Raw genomic sequence first — 24,598 nt, 5'->3', positions numbered from 1 at the left:
TCTTTGTTCTTTCATAATATATGCATTCAGTACTATAAATTCCCCTCTAACCACTGCTTTCACTTTATCTCACAAATTTTGAAAATCTGTATTTTTTTCATTTTATTCAAAATATTTTAAAATTTCTTTTGAGAATTTTTTTTTACCAGTATGTTATTTGGAAATGTGTTGTTAAAGCTCCATGTATTTTTAGATCTTCTAGTTATCCTTCTGTTTTTTATTTCTACTTTTATTCCACTGTGGTCTGAGGGCAAGCTATTGTATGATATCTATTTTTAAAAACTTTAAGTTATATTTTATGGCCCAGAATGTAGTCTGTCATGGTGAATGTTCTAAGTGAACTTGAGAAGAATGTGTGTCTGCTATTGCTGGATAAAGTAGTCTATAGTCTGTTCTGCTTTGTTATACTGTTAATTGAACACTTCATGTAATTCTGTTTTCTCTCCTTTCTTACCATATCAATTATACTTCCTTCCTAATTTTTCAGTGGTTTTCCTACAGTTTATAGTATTCATTTATAGGTTATCCAAGTCCACTTTCAAATAACACTTTATAATGTCATGACTAATGCATGTACTTTATATTAACAAAATTTTCAAATTCATTCTCTGTCCTTTATATCACTGCTGTCATTTTATATACACACACACACAAATATGTATAACATATAATTAAATATATTGTCACTATCATTTTGGACAAACTATTTTCTGTTTAGATACATTAAGAATGAGAAAAATTAAATGTTTTTACTTTACCTTTACTTGGTCATTTTCTGATGCTCTTCCTTGTATAGATCACAGTTTCTGATTTACATCATTTTCTATCTCTCTTTTACCATTTCTTGTAAGGTAGGACTTCTGGCTTCAAATTTCCTTCTTTTTCTTTGTTGCACAATTTGTATATTCCTTTTCTTTTGAAGAATAATTTTATAGCATATAGAATTCTAATTTCATTGGGTTTTTTTCTCTCAACACTTTAAATATTTCATTCCATTCCCCTCTTGCTTGCATAGCTTCTGAGAGGAATTCAATGAAATTCTTATAGTCCCTCCTTTATAGGTAAGGAGCAGAGATAAGAATTACCCCCTCTAGCTTCCTTCAAGAATTTTTCCTTATTTTTTTCATTTTCTGCAGTTCAAATAGGACATGGCTAAGAGTAGTTTTGATGGCTCCGTGGTAAAGAATCTGCCTGCCAATGCAGGAGACATGGGTTCAGTCCCTGGGTTGGGAAGATCCCCTGGAGAAGGAAATGGCAACCCACTTCCAGCATTCTTGCCTGGGAAAATCTCATGAACAGAGGAACCTTTCGGGCTACAGTCCATGGAGATCACAAGAGTCAAACAAGACTTAGCAACTAAGCAATGACAACATCCTGCTTGGTGTTCTCTGAGCTTCTTGGGGCTGTGGTTTGGTGTCTGACATTAATTTAGGAAAGTTATCAGTCATTGTTAATTCAAATGTTTCTTCTGTGCTTTTCTCTCTTTCTTTTCCTTCTGGTATTCCCATTACACACGTTACATTTTTGTAGTTGTCCCATAGATCTTAGGTAATCTGTTCAGTGTTTTTTTCCAGTCTTTTTTCTCTTTGCTCTATCAGTTTAGAAGTTTCTATTGATGAATCCTCAAGGTCAGAGTGTTTCCTCAGCAGTGTCCAGTTTACTGATGAAGCCACCAAAGGCATTCTTCATTTCTGTTACAGTATTTTGATCTCTAGTGTTAAATTTTTTTAAAATGTCTTTTTTATTATTTCTTAGAATTTCCATATTTCTGCTCACATTGCCCATCTGTTCTTGCTTGTTGTCTACTTTTAACATTAGAGCCCTTAGTATATTTATTGTAGTTGCCTCAAATTCATAATCTGATAATTCCAAAATCTCTGCCCTGTTTGGGTCTGTTCCAGTGCTTGCTGTGTTACTTCAAACTGATTTACCTTTAGTAAGCCTTGTAAATTTTTGTGGAAAGGTGAACGTGATGTACTAGGTAAAAAGAACTGTGGTAAAGAGGCCTTTCCTAGTGCAGTGGTAAGGTGCGGGGGAGGGGGAGGCATTTTGTGGGCCCTTGATTACGTCTGTCCTGGGCTTCGAGTTTCATGAGTGCTTCTCCTTCTTTTTTTTACTGCTTAGGTGGTTCATGATGCCTCAAGGGGCCTGGAGTTGGGTATTCCCTTCCCTTACATGGAAGGCTATAGCAGAATTTGCATATTTCCCTTCCACCAGATTGATCAGGCTCTGAAGAAACCCCAGCAGGTTAGTTCCGGTAAAATAGCTTCTCTTGAAGACAGCCTTGTTAGAAAAATTCAATGTTCTGGCATATTTCAGAATGGTTACTGTTTTCTTCCCACTGCATGAAGCATAGGAAAATTTTCCCCAGTCATCACTGTGAGAACCTTGATGGAGCCCCCGGAGGTAAATTCATCGAAGTGTGTCTCCCTCCCCCAAGACTGGGGGCTCTCAGGCTTGTTCACACTGAGCCTCATCAACAAATTTCAGTCCTTATTTCCCTCCCTTGGCATTGGCTCCTGCAGAGGTTTCTCCTCCTGTAAATTGTGGTTCTTTGTATTTGCCAGTAGGCAATTTGTCTCTCCAAATTCAGGGGCAGTTGTTTGCCTTGTGAACTCACTTCCTAAGGGATCAAGGAAGAGTTATTGATTTTCTGTCTGTTGAGCTTTTTACTTGTTGTTAGGATGGAGTGGTAACTTCTCTTTCCAGACAGGGAACTGGACTATCCTTTTTGTTTTTTAGAAAATACTCCCAGCTGTCATGTTTAAAGAAGCACATACCAACAGTTTTTCTGAGATCATGAATGGACAAGCTTCAGAAAAATTATTTAAAGAAGAGAAACCACTGATTTATATTAATATTCGTACTTCCCTCTCAGTTCAGTTCAGTTCAGTCACTCAGTCGTGTGCGACTCTCTGCGACCCCATGAACCGCAGCATGCCAGGCCTCCCTGTCCATCACCAGCTCCCAGAGTTCACCCAAACCCATGTGCATCGAGTCGGTGATGCCATCCAACCATCTCATCCTCTGTCATCCCCTTCTCCTCCTGCCCCCAATCCCTCCCTGCATCAGGGTCTTTTCCAGTGAGTCAGCTCTTCACATCAGGTGGCCAAAGTATTGGAGTTTCAGCTTCAGTATCAGTCCTTCCAATGAACACCCAGGACTGATCTCCTTCAGGATAGACTGGTTGGATCTCCTTGCAGTCCAAGGGACTCTCAAGAGTCTTCTCCAACACCACAGTTGAAAAGCATCAATTCTTTGGCGCTCAGCTTTCTTTCTAATCCTAACCTCCCTTTCATATGGTTGTAAATAAAAATTTTAACATCTGTTATGATTCATGATGCATAACCACCTCTACTCATTTGGAACATTTTTATTTTCTACCTGAAGCTCCTCTTTTATACTTTAAAAATGTGATGTGGATACAGTTCAGAAGATAAGTAAAGGTCCTTTTAATTATCTAAATCTACATTTCCTGTTAACTGCTTTTCACTCTGTATGTCAGGGTTCTTACATGCAGAGCTTTCTGAAGGGAGGAAATTAAACCTTTCTCACTAGGGAGAATTCAGCTCTTAGAAAATAGTTAATGCTGCTGAAGCTGAACACAGACTTACTGTTATTAACAGAGAAATCACTAGTGATTGTTATGTTTTAAAGTATTACATCAGCATTTCCCTCTGACATTTGAATTAGAGTGGTGCTGTTGTATTGGGAGACAGTTCTGCAACTTTTGCGTGTGAAAAGTTCTTGAACAACAGTTTGGATGTTTCTGTTCCCAATTCATCTCCCTGCTGGATGTTTTACTTAAGAATGACTTACGTTTTGAGAAGAAACATAAATTCTATTCTTTTATCATTAACTCTCAATATATGATCAGGGTCCTTTGGATCCAATTTTAGTCTTTTTGTGCAGTTTTAGCTATTTGTACAGATTAGCATTTCATTGTGATTTTTATTATTGTCAGAGGTCTTCAAAAGAACAGGGAAATTTTTTTTTTGATACAACAGAGCATGTTCTACATTATAACTACTACCAGGTCTCACTGGGCCCTTAAATCTGAAATGCATTGTGGAATTTCAACCATCTTATTTTTCCCTCTCTTGAAATATTTTGCTATTTTATCATTGCTCACCAATTATTCCCAACTATTTGAAAGACAAATAATTATTTAAATGGAAGAATGATGAAATCACTTGAAAAGATGAGACAATTCTGAAATATATCATCGACAAACTATTTTTCCTAGTATTACAAGGGTTAAGATCTCTTCCTCACTTTCTTTCTAACACACACACACACACACACACACACGCGCGCGCGCGCACACACATCAATTAGTTAAAATGGAAGAGAACATTATCTAAAATCTACCAGAATTGTTTTAGGAACTTTATTTTATGTAGATTATGTTATTTAAATCACAGTATACCAATATATTACTCCTGCTTTATCAGTAAAGAAACTGAAGATCTGAGTGACAACATGTAGTGTTTTATATTTTACATTGTCTAGTATAGTGACTTATGCCATGTAAATATTCTGTGTGTTTCAGTTAATTATATTAATTTGTTTAGGTACAATGTATATTTCAGATCCATATAATATTTTGAATAAAATCCATATAGATTCATTAAGTATAAAAAAATTGAGCACCTGCTGCATTTGAAAAATGATCCGTGCCTCAAGGCACATCCTAGCCTTGCAGAATGCTTAGATATATATAGAAGAAGCTGTAAAACAAGGGAAAAAGTTCTGTGACCTAAGATGACTATGATTTGCAAAAGAGGTGGGTATTTCTCCTAGCTGAAGTATCACCTATGGTGGTGGGTGGTCTTGTACGTTCATCAGAAAGGAAACATATACTCCAAAAGAAGGGGTTATTCCAAGCACCAGCTGAACATAGGAAAAAGGGCAGTTTACACGTGGCAGCCAGTTGTGGGTATAAATATAGTAACCTACTCCTCTAGTTTTCTGTTTTGTGAAAATAATTTTTTACTGCAAAATTCGCTTTTGGAACGGCAAGCACTTATTTACTCTTATCCTTTTTGTTTTACATGCTTATTGTGATTCTATTCCCATATTGATACATTTCTATGAATTTTCATTTCTTCTTTAAATTTTAATTTTAATTTAATTTAATTTTAATTGAAGGATAATTGCTTTTCCACAAGTGTTATGTTGGTTTCTACCATACGGCAACATCAATCAGCTGTGTGTGTGTGCTTATTCACCCAGTCGTATTTGACTCTTTGCAACTTCATGGGCTGTAGCCCGCCAGGCTTCTCTGTTCATGGTATTCTCCAGGCAAGAATACTGGAGTGGGTAGCCATTCCTTTCTCTAGGGCATCTTCCTGACCTAGGGATCGAACCCAGGTCTCCTGCATTGCAGGAGGATTCTTTACCTTCTGAGGCACCAGGGGAGCTCTAAGTATACACATATCCCCTCCCTTTTGAGCCTACCTCTTGAGCCTCCCTCCCACCCCACCATCTCACCTTTCTAGGTCTTAACAGAGCAGCAGGCTGAGCTCCGTGTGTTATATAGCAACTTCTCACTGGCTGTGTATTTACATGTGGTAATGTATATATTTTAAAGTTACCCTTTCATCCTATCCTTGCCTTCTGCTACTGTGTCCACAAGTCTATTCTCTACATCTCTGTCTTTATTCCTGCCCTGCAAATAGGTTGATCAGTACCATTTTTCTAGATTTCATATATATCCATTAATATATATGAATATATATATTCTGACTTATTTCACACTGTATAACAGGCTTTAGGTTCATCCACGTCAGTTCAACTGACTCAAATTCATTCCTTTTATGACTGAGTAATATTCCACTCTATGTTGTACCACAATTTCTTTATCCATTCATCAGTTGATGGACATCTAGGTTGCTTCCATATCCTGGCTATTGTTAGTGGTGCTGCAGTGAACACTGGGGTGCAAGTGCCTTTTTGAATTATTGTTTTCTCAGGGTGTGTGCCCAGTAGCGGGATCTCTGGGTCATATCATTGTTGCTACTGTTGTTGTTCAGGCACTAAGTCCTGTCTGACTCTTTGCAGCCCAGTGAGCCACACCACACGGGGCTTCCTTGCCCTTCACTGTGTCCCAGGGCTTGCTCGAACTCAGGTCCCTTGAGTCGGTGATGCCATCCAACCAGCTCATCTTCTGTTGCCCCCTTCTCCTGCCTTCAATCTTTCCAAGCATCAGGGTCTTCACATCAGTTTGCCAAAGTATTAGAGGTTCAGCTTCAGCATCAGTCCTTCCAATGAAAATTCAGCATTGATTTCTTTTAGGATTGACTGGTTTGATCTCCTTGATGTCCAAGGGATTCTCATGAGTCTTCTCTAGTACCACAGTTTAAAAGCATTAATTCTTTGTTTCTCAGCTTTTTTAATGGTCCAACTGTCACGTTGATACACGACTACTGAAAGAAACATATCTTTGACTGTACAGACCTTTGTTAGCAAAGTGATGTCTCTGCTTTTAATACACTGTCTAGGTTTGTCATAGCTTTTTTTCCAAGGAGCAAGTGTCTTTTAATTTCAAAGGTCATATGGTAGCTTCATTCCTAGTTTTCTAAGGAATTTCCGTACTGTTCTCCATAGTGGCTGTATCAATTTACGTTCCCACCAACAGTGCAAGAAGGTTCTCTTTTCTCCACATCCTCTCCAGTATTTATTGTTTGTTAGCCATCTGTGTGTCTTCTTTGGAGATATGTCTAGGTCTTCTGTCAATTTTTTGATTGGGTTGTTTGCTTTTCTGATATTGAGCTGCATGAGCTGCTTGTATATTCTGGAATTTAATCCTTTGTCAGTTGCTTCATTTGCAGTTATTTCTCCCATTCTGAGCATTGTCTTTTCATCTTGTTTATAGCTTCTTTACTGTGCAAAAGCTTTTAAGTTTAGTTAGGTCCCATTTGTTTATTTATGTTTTTATTTCCATTATTCTTGGAGGTGAGTCAAAGAGGATCTTGCTGAGATTTATGTCAAAAAGTATTCTGCCTATATTTTCCTTTTAAGAGTTTTATAGTTTGGGCTTACATTAGGGTCTTTAATCATTTTTAGTTTATTTTTGTGTATGGTGTTATGAAGTGTTCTAATTTAATTCTTTTACACATAGCTATCCAGTTTTCCCAGCACCACTTACTGAAAAGGCTGTCTTTCCATTGTATATTCTTGCCCATAGGTGTGTTTGTTTTATTCTAGACTTTTTATCTTGTTCCAGTGATCTGTATTTCTGTTTTTGTGCCAGTACCATACTATCTTGATTACTATAGCTTTGTTGTATAGTCTGAAATCAGGAACATCAATATCTCCAGCTCCATTTTTCTTTCTCAAGATTGCTTTGGCTATTTGGGGTCTTTTGTGTTTTCATCCAAATTGTGAAATATCTTGTTCTAGTTCTATGAAAAATGCCATTGGTAATTTGATAGGGATATATTGAGTTTGTAGATTGCTTTGGCTAGTATAGTCATTTTCACAATGTTGATTTTTCCAGTCCTAGAATGTGATATAGCTCTCCATCTGTTTGTGTCATCTTTGATTTCTTTCATCAGTATCATTGTTTTCTGTATACAGGTCTTTTGCAGGTCTTTATTCTAGGAATAAACCTACCTAAGGAGAGATATTAAGGAAACAATCCCATTCGCCATTGCAACAAACAGAATAAAATACCTAGGAATACTTCTTTACATTTCAAAGGTCATATGGTAGCTTCATTCCTAGTTTTCTAAGGAATTTCTGTACTGTTCTCCATAGTGGCTGTATCAATTTACATTCCCACCAACAGTGCAAGAAAGTTCTCCTTTCTCCACATCCTCTCCAGCATTTATTGTTTATAGGTTTTTTGATGATTACCATTCTGACCAATGTGAGGTGATACCTCATCGTAGTTTTGACTTGCATTTCTCTCATAATGAGTGATGTAGAGCATCTTTTCATGTGTCCTTTAGCCATCTGTGTGTTTTCTTTGGAGAAGTGTCAGTTTAGGTCTTCTGCCCATTTTTTGATTGGGTTGTTTGCTCTTCTGATATTGAACTACTTGTGTATTCTGGAGAGTATTCCTTCATCAGTTGGAATATTCCTGGGTATTTTATTCTGTTTGTTGCAATGACGAATGGGATTATTTCCTTAATTTCTCTTTCTGATTTTTCATTATTAGTGTATAGGAATGCAAACAATTTCTCTGTATTAATTTTGTATCCTGAGACTTTACTAAATTCATTGATTAGCTCTAGTAATTTTCTGGTGGCATCTTTAGGGTTTTCTGTGTACATACAGTATCTTGTCATGTGTAGACAGTGAGAGTTTTACTTCTTTTCCAATCTAGATTCCTTTTATTTGTTTTTCTTCTCTGATTGTCATGACTAGGACTTCCAAAACTGTTGAATTACAGTGGTGAGAGTGGGCCCTCTTATCTTGTTCCTGATCTTAGAGGAAATCCTTTCAGTTTTTCACCATTGGAAATAATGTTTGCTGTGGGTTTGTTGTTCATGGCCCTTGTTATGTTGAGGTAGGTTTCTTCTCTGTTCATTTTCAGGAGAGTTTTGTTTTTTTTTTTTTTTAATCATAAATGGGTATTGAATTCTGTTGAAAGATTTTTCTAAATCTGTTGAGATTATCATGTGGTTTTTATCTTTTATCAGAAGCCTTTTATCTTTCAATTTGTTAATATGGTATATCACACTGATTTGTGTATATTGAGGAATCCTAGCATCCCTTGGATAAACCCCAGTTGATCATGGTGTATGATCCTTTTAACATGTTGTTAGATTCTGTTTGCTAGTCTTTTGTTGAGGATTTTTACATCTATATTCATCAATGATATTGGCCTGAAGTTTTCTTTTTTTTGTGATTTCCTTGTCTGGTTTTGGTACCAGGGTGATGGTGGCCTCGTAAAATGAGTTCGGGAGCTTCCCTCTGCAATTTTTTTGGGAAGAATTTGAACAGGATAGATTTCATCTGTGAAGCCTTCTGGTGCTGGTCTTTTGTTTGTTGGAAGATTTTTGATCAATTTCATTTTCAGTGCTTGTCATAGTTTTTGCCATCTCATGTTCTTTTTGTTTGTTTGTTTGTTTGTTTGATCGGTGGGTCTATGTTCCTTTCTTACTAGTTGTTGGCCTGAGGTTTCCAGCAGTGGAGTTTGTGGGCACTTGGGTGGAGCGGGGTCTTGGTGTTGAGATGTGGACCTCTGGAATACCTCATCCTGATTAATATTCCCCAGGGCCTGATGTTCTGTGTTAGTCTAGCAGTTTAGTCTAACAGTTAGTCTATCAGTGCTTCCACCACAGGAGCTCAGTGTGAGCTGGGATCCTGCAAGATGCAGGGTGCAGCAGAAAAAGAAAAAAGAAAATAAAAAAGTAAAAAATAAAGGAGCAGATCAATAACAAAGAATAAAATACAAAATAAATTTAGAATACTAATAGATATGTTAGAAAAGATATAAATCTATGTGAAACAGGCTCTGGAGGGTAAAACCAAACTTCATTAGCAAAGAAGAAAAAAATAATAAAAAATAAAAAGGAGCAGAACAATAACAAAGAATAAAAAATAAAATGGATTTAGAAAACTAACAGATATATCAGAAAAAGTAAGAGTATATATATGAAACAACCCCTGGAGAGTAAAACCAGACTCCAGTAGCAAAGAGAGAGAAAAAATGTATGTGTGTGTGTCTATATATATGTTTATATGTACCCATGGACTGTAGCCTACCAGGCTCCTCTGTCCATGGGATTTTCCAGGCAAGAGTACTGGAGTCGGTTGCCATTTCCTTCTCCAATATGTACATATATATTATACTAAATAAAAATAAAAGGGAGTAGAACAATAACAAAGAATAAAAAATAGATTTAGAAAACTAACAAACAGTAGAAAAATTAAGAATATATATAAAACAGCTTCAGGTTGTAAAACTGAGGGTAAAACTGAACTCCACTGGCCAAGAGTAAAAAACAAGAAAATCTAACAAAACAAAACAATAAGAGCAACAAAGAAAGGCAGGAAAAAACCTTGGCTTTAGGGGGACATAGGCCTTAGGTGGGTAAGGGCTTAGGTAGTTGCAGAGTTTAGGCGGAGGCAGGGTTTAGGTAGGGGGTGGGGTCTTGGTTCAGGACCCATGCCTCCAGAAAAGACCCTGGATGAGGGTGGGAGGTAAGGCCTGGGCTCAGCCCAGCTGAGGGGGCCTCCAGAGTGCATTAGGCTTCCAAGTACAGAGGATCAGGCTTGGGGCCCCAGGAGGCTCCCCCAGGCTGAGTGGATGGTAGAACACCAGGCAGTTTCCCACTCTTCCACACCCAAGGGACATACCCCCAGCCAGCACAGTTCTTTCTCCTCTTTCTTTCCTGTGCCTGCAGGTTCTCCATGGGCAATGCCTGTGCTTGGAGGGGACTCGTGAGGACAGAGGGGGCTCCAGAAGACAGAGGGAGACTTGACTTCTTGACTTCCCCTCCCCTCCTGCCCCCCGTGGTACCTGGTCACCCATGGTTGTTGGGGATCCCCCACCACTGTCCAGTGAGCATCCTCGGCATGAGGAGACGGGGACTCTGTGTCTTCCCTCTCCACCATCTTGATTCTGCCTCTCTGCATAAATGCGACCCTGAAACCTTACAGTCAATATCCACAGCCCTTCCCGTTGTTCATTACCACTGTATTAAGGTTTCTAAAGCATATCTATGTGTAAATATTTACATATAATCTATTCAGTTATGGAATTCCAGATGGAACTTTTTTTTTTAAAAAAGACCAATTGTGCCAATGATTTTTACTAATACACACACATATATACTTTTGCACACATCAAAATGATCTTTAAATAATTTTCTATTCAATTGACCCTTGAGCAACATGAGTTGAAACTGAGCAGTTTCACTTATACACAGATTTCAGTGAATTCACTTAATAAATACATGAAAAATTTGGGGAGATTGGTGACAATTTGAAAAATTCACAGATGAACTGCATAGCCTAAAAAACTTGGAAGAAAGTGTATATCATGAGTGATTAAATTATATGTAGATACCAGTCTATTTTAATCATGTACTACCATGAAATACACACAAATATATTATAAAAATTAAAACTTATTAAAATGTACATAAACACAGACTGTATATGGCGCCACTTGTAGTCGGGAGAAATGTAAACAAGCATAAAGATGCGGTATTAACCCATGATTGCATAAAGGTAACTGTTGTGCACGCACTGTGCCATGGTAATACTTTCCCAGCTACCTCCTGCTGCTGTCTCAGTGAGCACAGGTGCAGTGCACCCCTGTGCAAGTGCTGTGACACGGGTCACCCCCACACGGGCACTTGGTCTCTCCACTAAAGTTGCATATCACAGTGGAAAGTGATCTCTTGCAGTTCTCACATATTTTCCATAATGTTCAGTGCAATACCATAAGCCCTGAACAATACCATAGAACCCACGAAGTGCCACTAATGATGCTGAAAGTGCACCCAGGAAATAAGTCATGATGTTCCAAGGAAAAACAGCATTACTTGGTATGTACTATAGACTGAGGTCTGCAACTGAAGTTGCCACCATTTCAAGATGTATGAACCCAACCATTGTAAAAAAGTGAAACAGAAGGAAATTTGTGAAGCCATCACTTTGGCTATACTAGCATGCACGAAAACCTTTCACTTTAGTGCAATACCCTTTTTACCTTGCATTGAAATTGCAGCCTTAATGTGAGTGCAGGTTTGCTATCAGAAAGACGTACCTTAGACTCTAGTATGATTCAAGAAAAAGTGATGTTATTATATGACAACTTAAAGCAAAAGGAAGGTGAGGGATCTGAATTGGAGAATTTATTGCCTGCAAAGGATGGTTTGATAATTTTAGAAAGAGGTTGGGCTTAAGAAATGTCAAGATAACAGCAGCTTCTGCTGACCAAAAAACAGGAGATGAGCTCCCAGATGCCATTAAGAAAGTCACTGAGGAGAAAGGATGCCTGCCTGAACAGATTTTTAATGCAGATGAAGATGTCCTATTCTGGGGAAAAAAAATTCTGCAAAAGATATTTGTTAGTAAAAAAAAAGAAACGAGTACCAGGATTTAAGGCAGGAAGGGCTAGGCTAACTGATTTTGTGCAAATGCAGCTGGATGTATGATCAGGACTGCCCTTATCCATAAAGCTGCTAACGCACAAGCTTTGAAAGGAAAAGAACAGCAGCTGCCAGTCTTTTGGTTGTACTATATGAAGAAGGCCTGGACAGCAAGAATTCTTTTACTGGATTGGTTTCATCAGAGCTTTGTCCTTGGAGTCAGGAAGTACCTCGCCAGCAAGGGACTATCTTTTAAAGTTCTTCTGAGATTAGAAATGACCTGGCCCCCAGAATCCCATGAATTCAGCACTGAAGGTGCCAAAGTGGTCTACTTGCCTTCCAAACGCATCTTCTCTAATTCAGTCTCTGAATTGCTTGGAGAAACATCAATAACCTCAGATATGCAGATGACACCACCCTTATGGCAGAAAGTGAAGAGGAACTAAAGAGCCTCTTGATGAAAGTGAAAGAGGAGAGTGAAAAAGCTGGCTTAAAACTCAACATTCAGAAAACGAAGATCATGGCATCCAGTCCCCATCAATTCATGGCAAATAGATGGGGAAACAGTGGAAACAGTGACAGACTTTATTTTGGGGGGCTCCAAAATCACCGCAGATGATGATTGCAGCCATGAAATTAAAAGACACTTACTCCTTGGAAGAAAAGCTATGACCAACCTGAACAGAATATTAAAAAGCAGAGACATTACAAAGGTCCGTCTAGTCAAAGCTATGGTTTTTCCGGTAGTCATGTCTGGATGTGAGAGCTGGACCATAAAGAAAGCTGAGCAGAATAGAATTGATGCTTCTGAACTGTGGTGTTGGAGAAGACTCTTGAGAGTCCCTTGGACTGCAGTCAATCCTAAAGGAAATCAACACTGAATATTCATTGGAAGGACTGATGCTGAAGCTGAAGCTCCAGTCCTTTGGCCACATGATGTAAAAACCTGACTTACTAGAAAAGACCCTGATGCTGAGAAAGATTGAAGGCAGGAGGAGAAGGGGACAACAGAGGATGAGATGGCTGGATGGCATCACCGACTCAATGGACATGAGTTTGAGCAAGCTCTGGGAGTTGGTGATGGGCAGGGAGGCTTGGTGTGCTGCAGTCCATGGGATTGCAAAGAGTCAGACACGACTGAGAGACTGAACTGAACTGAATTCAGTCTGTAGATCAGGGATCATAGGACTTTTAAGGCTCATTACACATGGAAAGGATTGTCAGCACTCTAGAAGAGAACCCTGATAGAACATTGTGAAAGTCTGGAAGGACTGATTACACCATTGAAGATGCCATTGTTGTTACAGAAAAATCCATGAAGGCCATCAAGCCTGAAATAATAAATCCCTGCTAGAGAAAACTGTGACCAGATGTACATGACTTCGCAGGACTTAAAATGGAGCCAGTCGAGGACATCATGAAAGAGATTGTGGATATGGCAAAAAGGGTAGCAGGTGATGAGCTTCCAGACCTTGGAGAAATTCAAGACAGCACACCAGAGGAGTTAACAGATGACTGCTTCTGAATCAGGGCCAGATGATGAGGAAGATGTAGAAGCACCAGTGCTAGAAAACAAACTGACATCAGACAATCTGGCAGAAGGTTTCAGATTACTCAAGCCTGGTTTTGGCTTTTTGCATCATGGACTCGTCTATGATGGGGCACTGAAACTGAAGCAAATGGTGGAAGAAGTGTTTGTATCAGTTTGGAGAAATGAGGATGCAAAAAAGTCAGGCAAAAACAAAGGTGCATTTCTATAAAGCAACATCAAGTGAGCCTGCCTGTCCTGTCTCCCCTTCCACCTCCTCCACCTCCTCTGCCTCTGCCACACATAAGAAGTCCAACCCTTTCTCCTCCTCCTCCATAGCCGAGTCAAAGTGAAGCTAATGAGGATAAAAACCTTGATGATGACCCACTTCTACTCAATGAATAGTAAATAATCATCATGCCATACAGTTCATAAATGTATTCGTTGTGCATTATGTGGATATCCTCGTGTGAAAGTCTAATACTTGCATTAGAGTATTGTATGACACTTTATGTCCTCATCATTAGTGCCCAGGTATTCATCATGTAGAACATCATGTGCAAGACTTATATTGAAGTGAATAGACTAGCCTTACATAGGCAAAAGGGGAGTGATAGTTAACACAAAACTAATAATGTGTTAGTTTTCTTACTGACTTATAACTTTGCTTTCAAAGAATTATATTACATACAGTGCCTCTCTTTCATAATTGGGGAAACTGCATATCAGCCTATCATCACAAGTAAGGGGTTTTAAAAAATATAACAGTGTCTCCCATTCTGTCTTATGAATGTGACCATAATATTCTATGCCATAAAAATGTTATAATGATTTATCCATTAATGTAGAGGTTGGGCTACTGTGAGCAATCATATCCATCACACTAGGCAGCCATGTTACTGTTCATGAAACATGAATTTTGTTTTCACATTATCTTTTCATATTTGATGTCTAGTGTTAGTAATACATGTGACATCTACAGTATTTTGTATCATAGAAGACAAAATTGCTATAGGTAGTGACAGATGATTCATCTTAAAAACAAATCACAAACTTACAGTATTGCTATATATATATAGTACAGTACTGTAAATATTTTTTCCTTTTATGATTTGCTTAAAGACATTTTCTTTTCTCTGGCTTGCTTTATTATAAATATATAGTATATAATACATAATAACATATGTGATATGTGTTAGTCAACTGTTTACATTATCAGTAAGGCTTCCAGTTAACAGTAGGCTACAAGTCATTAAATTTTAGGAGAGTCAAAAGTTATATGTGGAGTTTTGATTGCACAAGGGGTTGGCGCTCTAAACCCCCATGTTGGCCAAGGTCAGCTGTACTCTTGTTTGATTAGACTCTTCACTCTTGCTGCGTCTTTCTTGGCGGCACTGTTGGCAGCCCCATTCAGGGCCCCGAATGGAGGCAGCAGGCATAGAGACCTGGGACTTGTGGTTGGATGGATCCGCTGCATTGCAAAACCTCAGGCTGTGAAGTGGAGATGGAGCATGCACCTTTAAAAACTATCAGGAGGATTAAATAAGATGTTGTCTCTTTGAAGTCTTTATTCCTTGTCTGGCATGTAGGAAGATGTGCATGTAGAAGTAACTGGGATTTAATTCCAGATCCTACATACCCCAGGGCACGAGGGCTGACCAGATCCTAGAAATGAAATGCACTGGATGCTTGCTGGAGGGGCTCCAGCTAGCCAACCAGATTTAAGGGCGAGGTTTGTCAAGTAAGTGTAAGCATCCCCAGGGTTCTTACTTTTGGGTTACTCTGTTTTATGATCAACTCTGGGAGCTGAGTGTGTTAGCATTTTTATCAAAAGGACCACAGAAAACACATGTCATGATATGAGAAAGTAGAAAATTCTGTATAATGTTGCATTTATTTGAACAGGAGAGTAGGCACTTTTCTGAAGCATCCATTCTTTATTACCTTACAGACAAATCCAAAGCAGCTGGCAGACTTACTGTGGTGGCCAAGAAAAGGGTAAGATAAGATTTTATTAAATATACAGATTTCAAATTCAATCTGATTGATACAATTTTAAAAGAAAATTAATATTCTAAATCAAAATGACATAATTAATTTTTTTTCTTCTGAATGTTATGTTGACACTAGGAATTTAGTATTTATATTTAGTATGAATGGTTAATATTTTAATTTTTATGGTTAATTTAATATTTATGTTACTTATATCAGTGTAATAGAATTATCAGATATTAGAATAATAGAAAATTTTAAGTTAAGAAATAAACAATTGCTTTTATTGTGCATACTCATATTTTAATATTTCTCATACTAAAATATTTTATAATGTTATATTGTGTGTAATCTTCATAGGAAATTGAAATAATTAAAATTCACAGCTTATTGTGGACTTTACCTTAAAGTTAAGTAAATAACATCAGACATTTGTTTGAATCTTTTTAAAGAAAACTTGTAAAGTTAATAGCATTTTAAAGCCATTTTTAAAATGTAATGTAATTCTGTACATTGTGTGTGGAGAGAGATTTAACTCTTCAGTTCAGTTCAGTTCAGTTCAGTCGTTCAGTCATGTCCAACTCTTTGCAACCCCATGAATCGCAGCAAGCCGGGCCTCCCTATCCATCACCAACTCCCAGAGTTTACTCAAACTCATGCCCATCGAGTCGGTGATGCCATCCAGCCGTCTCATCCTCTGTCGTCCCCTTCCCCTCCTGCCCCCAATCCCTCCCAGCATCAGGCTCTTTTCCAATGAGTCACTCTTCGCATGAGGTGGCCAAAGGATTGGAGTTTCAGCTTCAGCGTCAGTCCTTCCAATGAACACCCAGGACTGATCTCCTTCAGGATGGACTGGTTGGATCTCCTTGCAGTCCAAGGAACTCTCAAGAGTCTTCTCCAACACCACAGTTCAAAAGCATCAATTTTTCGGTGCTCAGCTTTCTTCACAGTCCAACTCTCACATCCATACATGACCACTGGAAAAACCATAGCCTTGACCAGACAGACCTTTGTTGGCAAAGTAATGTCTCTGCTTTTTAATATGCTATCTAGGTTGGTCATAACTTTCCTTCCAAGCAGTAAGTTTCTTTTAATTTCATGGCTGCAATCACGATCTGCAGAGATTTTGGAGCCCCCAAAAATAAAGTCTTAACACTGTTTCCAATGTTTCCCCATCTATTTCCCATGAAGTGATGGGACCAGATGCCATGATCTTAGTTTTCTGAATGTTGAGCTTTAAGCCAACTTTTTCACTCTCCTCTTTCACTTTCATCACGAGGCTTTTTAGTTCCTCTACACTTTCTGCCATAAGGGTGGTGTCATCTGCATATCTGAGGTCATTGATATTTCTCCCGGCAAACTTGATTCCAGCTTGTGCTTCTTCCAGCCCAGCGTTTCTCATGATATACTCTCCATATAAGTTAAACAAGCAGGGTGACAATATACAGCCTTGACGTAGTCCTTTTCCTGATGGGAACCAGTCTGTTTTTCCATGTCCAATTCTAACCGTTGCTTCCTGACCTACATATAGGTTTCTCAAGAGGCAGGTCAGGTGGTCTGGTATTCCCATCTCTTTCAGAATTTTCCACAGTTTATTGTGATCCACACAGTTAAAGGCTTTGGCATAGTCAATAAAGCAGAAATAGATGTTTTTCTGGAACTCTCTTGCTTTTTCGATGATCCAGGGGATGTTGGCAATTTGATCTCTGGTTCCTCTGCCTTTTCTAAAACCAGCTTGAACATCTGGAAGTTCATGGTTCACGTATTGCTGAAACCTGGCTTGGAGAATTTTGAGTGTTATTTTACTAACATGTGAGATGAGTGCAATTGTGCGGTAGTTTGAGCATTCTTTGGGATTGCCTTTCTTTGGCATTGGAATGAAAACTGACCTTTTCTGGTCCTGTGACCACTGCTGAGTTTTCCAAATTTGCTGGCATATTGAGTGCAGCACTTTCACAGCATCATCTTTCAGGATTTGAAATAGCTCAACTGGAATTCCATCACCCCCACCAGCTTTGTTCATAGTGATGCTTTCTAAGGCCCACTTGACTTCACATTACAGGATGTCTGGCTGTAGGTGAGTGATCACACCATCATGATTATCTGGGTCGTAAAGATATTTTTTGTACAGTTCTTCAGTGTATTCTTGCCACCTCTTCTTAATATCTTCTGCTTCTGTTAGGTCCATACCATTTCTGTCCTTTATTGAACTCATCTTTGCATAAAATGTTCCCTTGGTATCTCTAATTTTCTTGAAGAGATCCCTAGTCTTTCCCATTCTGTTGTTTTCCTCCATTTCTTTGCATTGATCGCTGAGGAAAGCTTTCTTATCTCTCCTTGCTATTCTTTGGAACTCTTCATTCAAATGGGAATATCTTTCCCTTTTCCTTTTGTTTTTCACTTCTCTTTTTTTCACAGCTATTTGTAAGGTGTCCTCTGACAACCATTTTGCCTTTTTGCATTTCTTCTACATGGGAATGGTCTTGATCCCTGTCTCCTGTACAATGTCATGAACCTCTGTCCATAGTTCATCAGATCTAGTCCCTTAAATCTATTTCTCACTTCCACTGTATAGTCATAAGGGATTTGATTTAGGTCATACCTGAATGGTCTAGTGGGTTTCCCTACTTTCTTCAGTTTAAGTATGATTTTGGCAATAAGGAGTTCATGATCTGAGCCACAGTCAGCTCCAGGTCTTGTTTTTGCTGACTATATAGAGCTTCTCCATCTTTGGCTGCAAAGAATATAATCAGTCTGATTTCGGTGTTGGCCATCTGGTGATGTCCATGTGTAGAGTCTTCTCTTGTGTTGTTGGAAGACGGTGTTTGCTATGACCAGTGCGTTCTCTTGGCAAAACTCTATGAGCCTGTACACTGCTTCATTCCGTACTCCAAGGCCAAATTTGCCTATTACTCCAGGTGTTTCTTGACTTCCTAATTTTGCATTCCAGTCCCCTATAATGAAAAGGACATCTTTTTTGGGTGTTAGTTCTAGAAGGTCTTGTAGGTCTTCATAGAAACCTTCAACTTCAGCTTCTTCAGCGTTGCTGGTTGGGGCATAGGCTTGGATTACCGTGATGTTGAATGGTTTGCCTTGGGAACAGAGATCATTCTGTCGTTTTTGAGATTACATCCAAGTACTGCATTTCAGACTCTTTTGTTGACCATGATGGCTACTCCCTTTCTTCTAAGGGATACCTGCCCACAGTAGTAGATATAATGGTCATCTGAGTTAAACTCACCCATTCCAGTCCATTTTAGTTTGCTGATTCCTAGAATGTCGACATTCACTCTTGCCATCTCCTGCTTGACCACTTCCAGTTTGCCTTGATTCATGGGCCTCAGATTCCAGGTTCCTATTCAGTATTGCTCTTTACAGCATCGGACCTTGCTTCTATCACCAGTCCCATCCACAACGGGATATTGTTTTTGCTTTGGCTCCATCCCTTCATTCTTTCTGGAGTTGTTTCTCCACTGATCTCCAGTAACATATTGGGCACCTACCGACCTGGCGAGTTCCTCTTTCAGTTCCTCTTTCCTATCATTTTGGCTTCTCATACTGTTCATGGGGTTCTCAAGGCAAGAATACTGAAGTGGTTTGCCATTCCCTTCTTCAGTGTACCATATTCTGTCAAACCTCTCCACCATGACCCGTCTGTCTTGGGTGACCCCACATGGCATGGCTTAGTTTCATTGAGTTAGACAGGACTGTGGTCCGTGTGATCAGATTGGCTAGTTTTCTGTGATTATGGTTTTAGTGTGTCTGCCCTCTGAGGCCCTCTGGCAATACTTACTGTCTTACTTGGGTTTCTCTTACCTTGGATGTGGGGTATCTCTTTACGGCTGCTCCAGCAAACGCAGCCGCTGCTCCTTACCTTGGAGGAGGGGTATCTCCTCACAGCTGCCCCTCCTGACCTTGAACGTGGAGTAGCTCCTCTCGGCCCTCCTGTGCCAGCGCAGCCGCCTTTCCTTGGAAGTGGGGTTGCTGCTTTCGGCCACCGCCCCTGGCCTCGGACATGGGGTAGCTCCTCTCGGTCGCTGCCCCTGACCTTGACCTAGGACACCACTAAAAAAGAAAAGGAGTCAATGCTTTAAAACAAATTCTTCTGGACAAGTAATGCATAGCGTCATAAGTCAATGGACCATGACTGAAAGCAAAGCCTATCCTTGTGGTCCTTCCTGTGTTGAGTTATGGGGCGGGCACAGGGTGAACTCTCAGAAGGTCAGGTGTGACGTGGGGAAACAGGAAAGGCTGATGGGCAGGGACCTCTACGTGGACAGGCAATGAGAAGAGCATCATTTTTGTGTTCTGTGTATGTATATTTTTATGAGTCCTTTTAAAAGTCCTTTTGCTTTTGCTTGTAAAAGGAATCTGGACTTTTCACTATGTAAATAGTGTAGATGCACCTTTGCAAAGAGAAATGCAACATCAGAAGACAAGGTTGCCCTTTAAAAAAGGAACAAGCTAGGACTTGTGTGCATGTCTGAAGATTTAGACAGGAGTATGTGAAGTAGTGCAGGGTTGTTTATGTGAATGGTATTGTTTATTTCAGTCTCTACTAGAGGATATATAGTGTAAAAATTATAAAGGTAATATTAACTACTATTCTTATGTATTGCTTTATTTTTACTAGTGATTTTCAACAGAGGTGGTACTGTCTCTAGGTCAATGCTATTCAAAATGTGGCCCACACTAACCAGAACTGGTCTGTGAACTATTTATTTATTGGCCTGCAATGAGATAAGAGCAAAAACTGACAGTAGCCATTTAGACACTTGCATGGTAATTTTTATCTGTCAAATGCAATAAAATGGAAGTTATATTCTGTATGTTTTTATCTTTTGTTTCATTTTCCCCTAGTGACTCGTTTTTTTTTTAAATAAAAGGATAGATATTGGACAGATTATGGAGTTGGGGAAGGTTTTTTACCACAGGTAGTTTGAGAGACACTGCCCTAAGAGATATTTTAGGAATATGTGGAGGTGTTTGGGAGTATAGTAATTGGGGGAATACAAGACATTCTGCTTCCCTTGTGGCTCAGCTGTTAAAGAATCCACCTGCAATGCTGGAGACCTGGATTCTGTCCTTGGGTTGGGAAGATCCCCTGGAGAAGGGAAAGGCTACCCACTCCAGTATTCTGGCCTGGAGAATTCCATGGACTGTATAGTCCATGGGGCCACAAAGAGTTGGACATGACTGAGCAACTTTCACTTTCACGAGATGTCCTACTGAACAAAGATTCAGGACAGTAGATATCTTGAAGTGCATTAAACAGGACTGTGTAATGTCTATCCAACATTTGGTATGACTTTTGAATGTCCTGCTGAACTCAACAAACTTCCAATATAATTGCAGAGTGATTTAATATAAAATAATGCTGAAATTTTACAAATTAGACCAAAAGCCATGAAATTTCAAAGCCTTCTTGTGGAGAGGAAAATGGAAATAAACACATTGTTCTTGAAATTACTGGATAATTTACTTATTTTCTACCCTACATACTGTAACATTTTTGACCATATATTTCCTTGTAAAGGGAATAGAGGTCCTGGTCTGTCACCTACCACTGCTATGATCTTCAATTTGGCTGCTTAACTTTCTATGCTCTCAGTTTCCTCCTGTTAAAAGAGAAGAATGAAAGTCTTAAAAATAAAAATTACTCTTGACAATTTATATAAAGTACATAGCACAGTGCTTGGAAAATAGGAAACATTTCATAAATGTTAGCTATTGTTGTGGGAATATGGATTTATTTTTACATGTGGTACAAGGATAGAGTATAAAAAATTGCAGCAGCCTTATAGTGATAAGACTCAGGACGTGCTGCCCCAGAATACAGCACCTTGGTGTATTGAGTATTCTCAGATGGGGGACTTTGTGAAACACCAGGTAGGAAGGACTTTCTGACCTCCCCTGAAGCAGGTCATAAGGGCCTCATGCAGGAGTTGTCCTCCCTGACTGCGGAGGACAGGAGCATCCTGTCTCCAATGACTGGGGACACAGAGAGTCCTCTGAAGCAGGCTCCACATGTAGCCCATGCCCCTTCCTGTCCTGTCACATCCCTGTGACTTTCCACTCCTCATCACACCCAGAGTCACAACCCTGAGGCTGAGTTGCTTCTCTGGGTCTTCATTTCCTTATGGAGGCTCCCCAGTCACATAAAACTTATATTAGATAATTTTGCATGCTTTTCTCTTTTTCATCTGTCTTTTGTTATAGGGGCCCCAAATGAGAACTTAGAAGGATGGTGGAAAAAGACATGTTTTCCCCCTGCACTCACTGCTTATCCCAATGCCATTTATACTAATAAATAATCTTTTGCTACTTTGCTGCTTTTCTTTTGTTACCTTCTCTATGATAGATAGTATGGGGCTTCCCAGGAGGCTCAGTAAAGGATCCACCTACCAATGCAGGAGACATGAGTTTGATCCCTGGGTTGGGAAGATCCCCTAGAGGGGAAAATAGCAACCCACTCCAGTATTCTTGCCTGGAGAATCCCATAGACAGAGGAGCCTGGTGGACTACAGTCCATGGAGTTTCAAAGAGTCGGATGCGACTGAGCAACTGAGCACATGTGCTGTAATGTACAGTATTCCTTCTCCATAATGTGACATGCAGCATTTCACATGTCAGAATATCCATTTCTATATCTGTTTATGTATGTAGTCTTAAAATGAATTCCAGATTGCTGTAATTGTTCTCTATCTTTTCTTTAATGTGTGGGTTAGTGATCCTTCATTACTTTACTTTTTCAAAAAAAATTTTTCATAGTTCTTTTTCCTTTCTCAGACTCTATGTATATATGTATATCATGATGATTTGACATTTTAAAAAACCTTTTTGTCTGGGGAGGGACTAACCCTCCCAAGGCTAGCCAGTTCTTCAGGATGCACAGGGTACCTCTTTCATATGCACTAACCGATTCCAATCCCACATCTCCCAACTGTCTTCTTGTCATATTCTAAAATACTGAGCCAGTATTGCCCCTCCCCTAAATAATCCCCGGGCCAGGTTCCAGCCAGAGACCATCCCTCTAGGCCAGAGCCTTCTAGAATTATTCAAAGTAGCCAGAGTTCTAAATTCTTTATCCTGTCTTGCCTTTCCTGTGGCAAGGGGAAACCCCAATAAAGGCATACTTTAGATAGCTTTAACACCACACAGTGTTATACTTAGAAATATTTAGTCAACTCTCCAAAGAAAAATTCTGTTGCGGTGATGGTTAGTATTGTAGAAAATCTGTGTACTAATCTGGAGAGAAATCCCATGTTTATTTAATATTGCTGCACACCTGTAGAAATGTAACTTGTCCCTTTATCGTTGTTTCTTTAGTGTTTTTTCAGTGTGGAATTTTACATATATCTAATTAAGGTCATCCCACGTTGTTACCAGTCAGAAAAGGATCTCTTTTTAAATTTTGTTTTCCAATTTTTTTAGCTTACATATAGACATATGTATGCATGGGTATCTTTTCTTCTAGCACTTTATTAATGCCAAGAGTTTAATTTATACCACCTTAAAAAAAAAATTAATGAACACTCTTGATTTATACATTTAGGTATGAGGAATTCAAGCCATTATATTTTTTGATGAAAAATATAAAAAAATTCCCAAATTATTGTGAAACTTCTTCATAATAAGCAAGAAAATTTCATCAGCCCAATTGCAGAAGTTGTTTATATTTTATAACTGGTTGCCTGAACATTTGTGCTAATTAATAAGCTTCTTATTAATATAGAATCCATGTACAGCACCTCACTCAATTCACTTAGCTTTATATGCATCTTTCCACAAAGATAAATATTGTAATTGATCTTTACTGCTGGCTTCTAGCCCCAGGCAAAGAAATATCTCAGGAAAGAATGGTAAGAGAGGAATCCCTTGGGAAGAGTCACAGTCAGCCTTCAAAACTCACTTAATTTACTTTGGAGGTTACTTTTTTTCACCTTCCCATAAGCCAATGTTTCCAAAACTTGAATCATTCAGATATTCTGTCAAAATTTTGCCATTTTCTATACTCTTAGTTTTTATAGCTTTCTTGCATTTGATTTACCTTTTTTGTAATTTAGTTTTTTAAATTGATGAAAAACTTAAACACAATGAAATACACAGATCTTAAGTGTAGAGTTTGATCAGAGTTTTTCTTAAGCATATACATCCATGTAACTACCAGTCCAGATTAAAATAGAGAACATTTTCATTGCTCCCTAAAATTTTCCTAATCAAAATTTTAAGATATAAATGATTCTTTTGATGTGAGTTGCACTTTCAAATATAAATAAAATTTATATTAATATAGAAATTTGTCCATTAATCACTTTAAGTCATCAGTGGAAGCCTTCACATAGAAAGTTCTTTTTGTGCTAATTTCAGTTTCCCTGAAAAGCTCTGAGCCACTCTAAGGCAATGCTATCAAACTTCCTTCCAAGGGAGTGATTTTTAACAAGATATTCTTTACTAACTTAAAAACTAAGCCTGCCCTTTAGGTTGCAAGCTTTACCTCTTTTATCTTAAATTAAAATCTATAGGAATTCTGTAGGATAACTATTAGTAAAAAGTATTAAAATCAGACAAAATGGATTAGTCGTTGATATCCAGAACCTTTTATGTATTTGTAAGAACAAGGAGAACTCTTGACTTAGAGTATCTCTTTTCTGGTGTGGATGATTCTGTTTATTTCTTAAATAGAAAAGCTTACTTTGGGACTTGTATATTTGCTTAACCCTTTTTCTGACTTGACTTTCAGTTTCTGGATCTGATTTCAGCCAAACTGATCTCCTTGTAGTTTTCTTAAGATGGTTGATGGGAGTGAGAAGAGTGGGGAATAGAGGGTAAGTGGGCATCAGGGTGCATATAGCAGAGGTGAAAACCTCTTTGTTTTTGTTCCCTGGACGGAAAGCGACCACTTCCTAGTGTGAGGTACTGTTCTCCAAACTGGCAGGTTGTCATTTAGCAGCCAGATTACAAAGGGCAGGTTTTCTGCCATGGGGCTGTAGGGTGCCTCTTGTTGCCATTTGGGGGTTGCAGG

The 24,598-nt window shown here is 38.8% G+C and overlaps 1 protein-coding gene across 5 annotated transcripts in view; it reads left to right on the top strand.

The window, feature by feature from the left end:
• The window catches only part of ZCWPW2 (zinc finger CW-type and PWWP domain containing 2), a 138,109-nt gene that overhangs the window by 90,526 nt on the left and 22,985 nt on the right, over positions 1-24,598 (top strand). For all 5 annotated transcript variants that reach the window (XM_043443626.1, XM_043443625.1, XM_043443624.1 and 2 more), the window contains one exon: positions 15,533-15,579. In XM_043443626.1, the coding sequence (XP_043299561.1) occupies positions 15,533-15,579 (47 nt within the window). The remainder of the gene's footprint in view (positions 1-15,532; positions 15,580-24,598) is intronic.

The sequence above is a fragment of the Cervus canadensis genome, chromosome 22, assembly GCF_019320065.1.
Source record: "Cervus canadensis isolate Bull #8, Minnesota chromosome 22, ASM1932006v1, whole genome shotgun sequence".
Classification (NCBI taxonomy): Eukaryota; Metazoa; Chordata; class Mammalia; order Artiodactyla; family Cervidae; genus Cervus; species Cervus canadensis.
The sequence above is the reverse complement of the archived record's forward strand: the minus strand, read 5'-3'. Positions and strand labels throughout refer to the sequence as shown.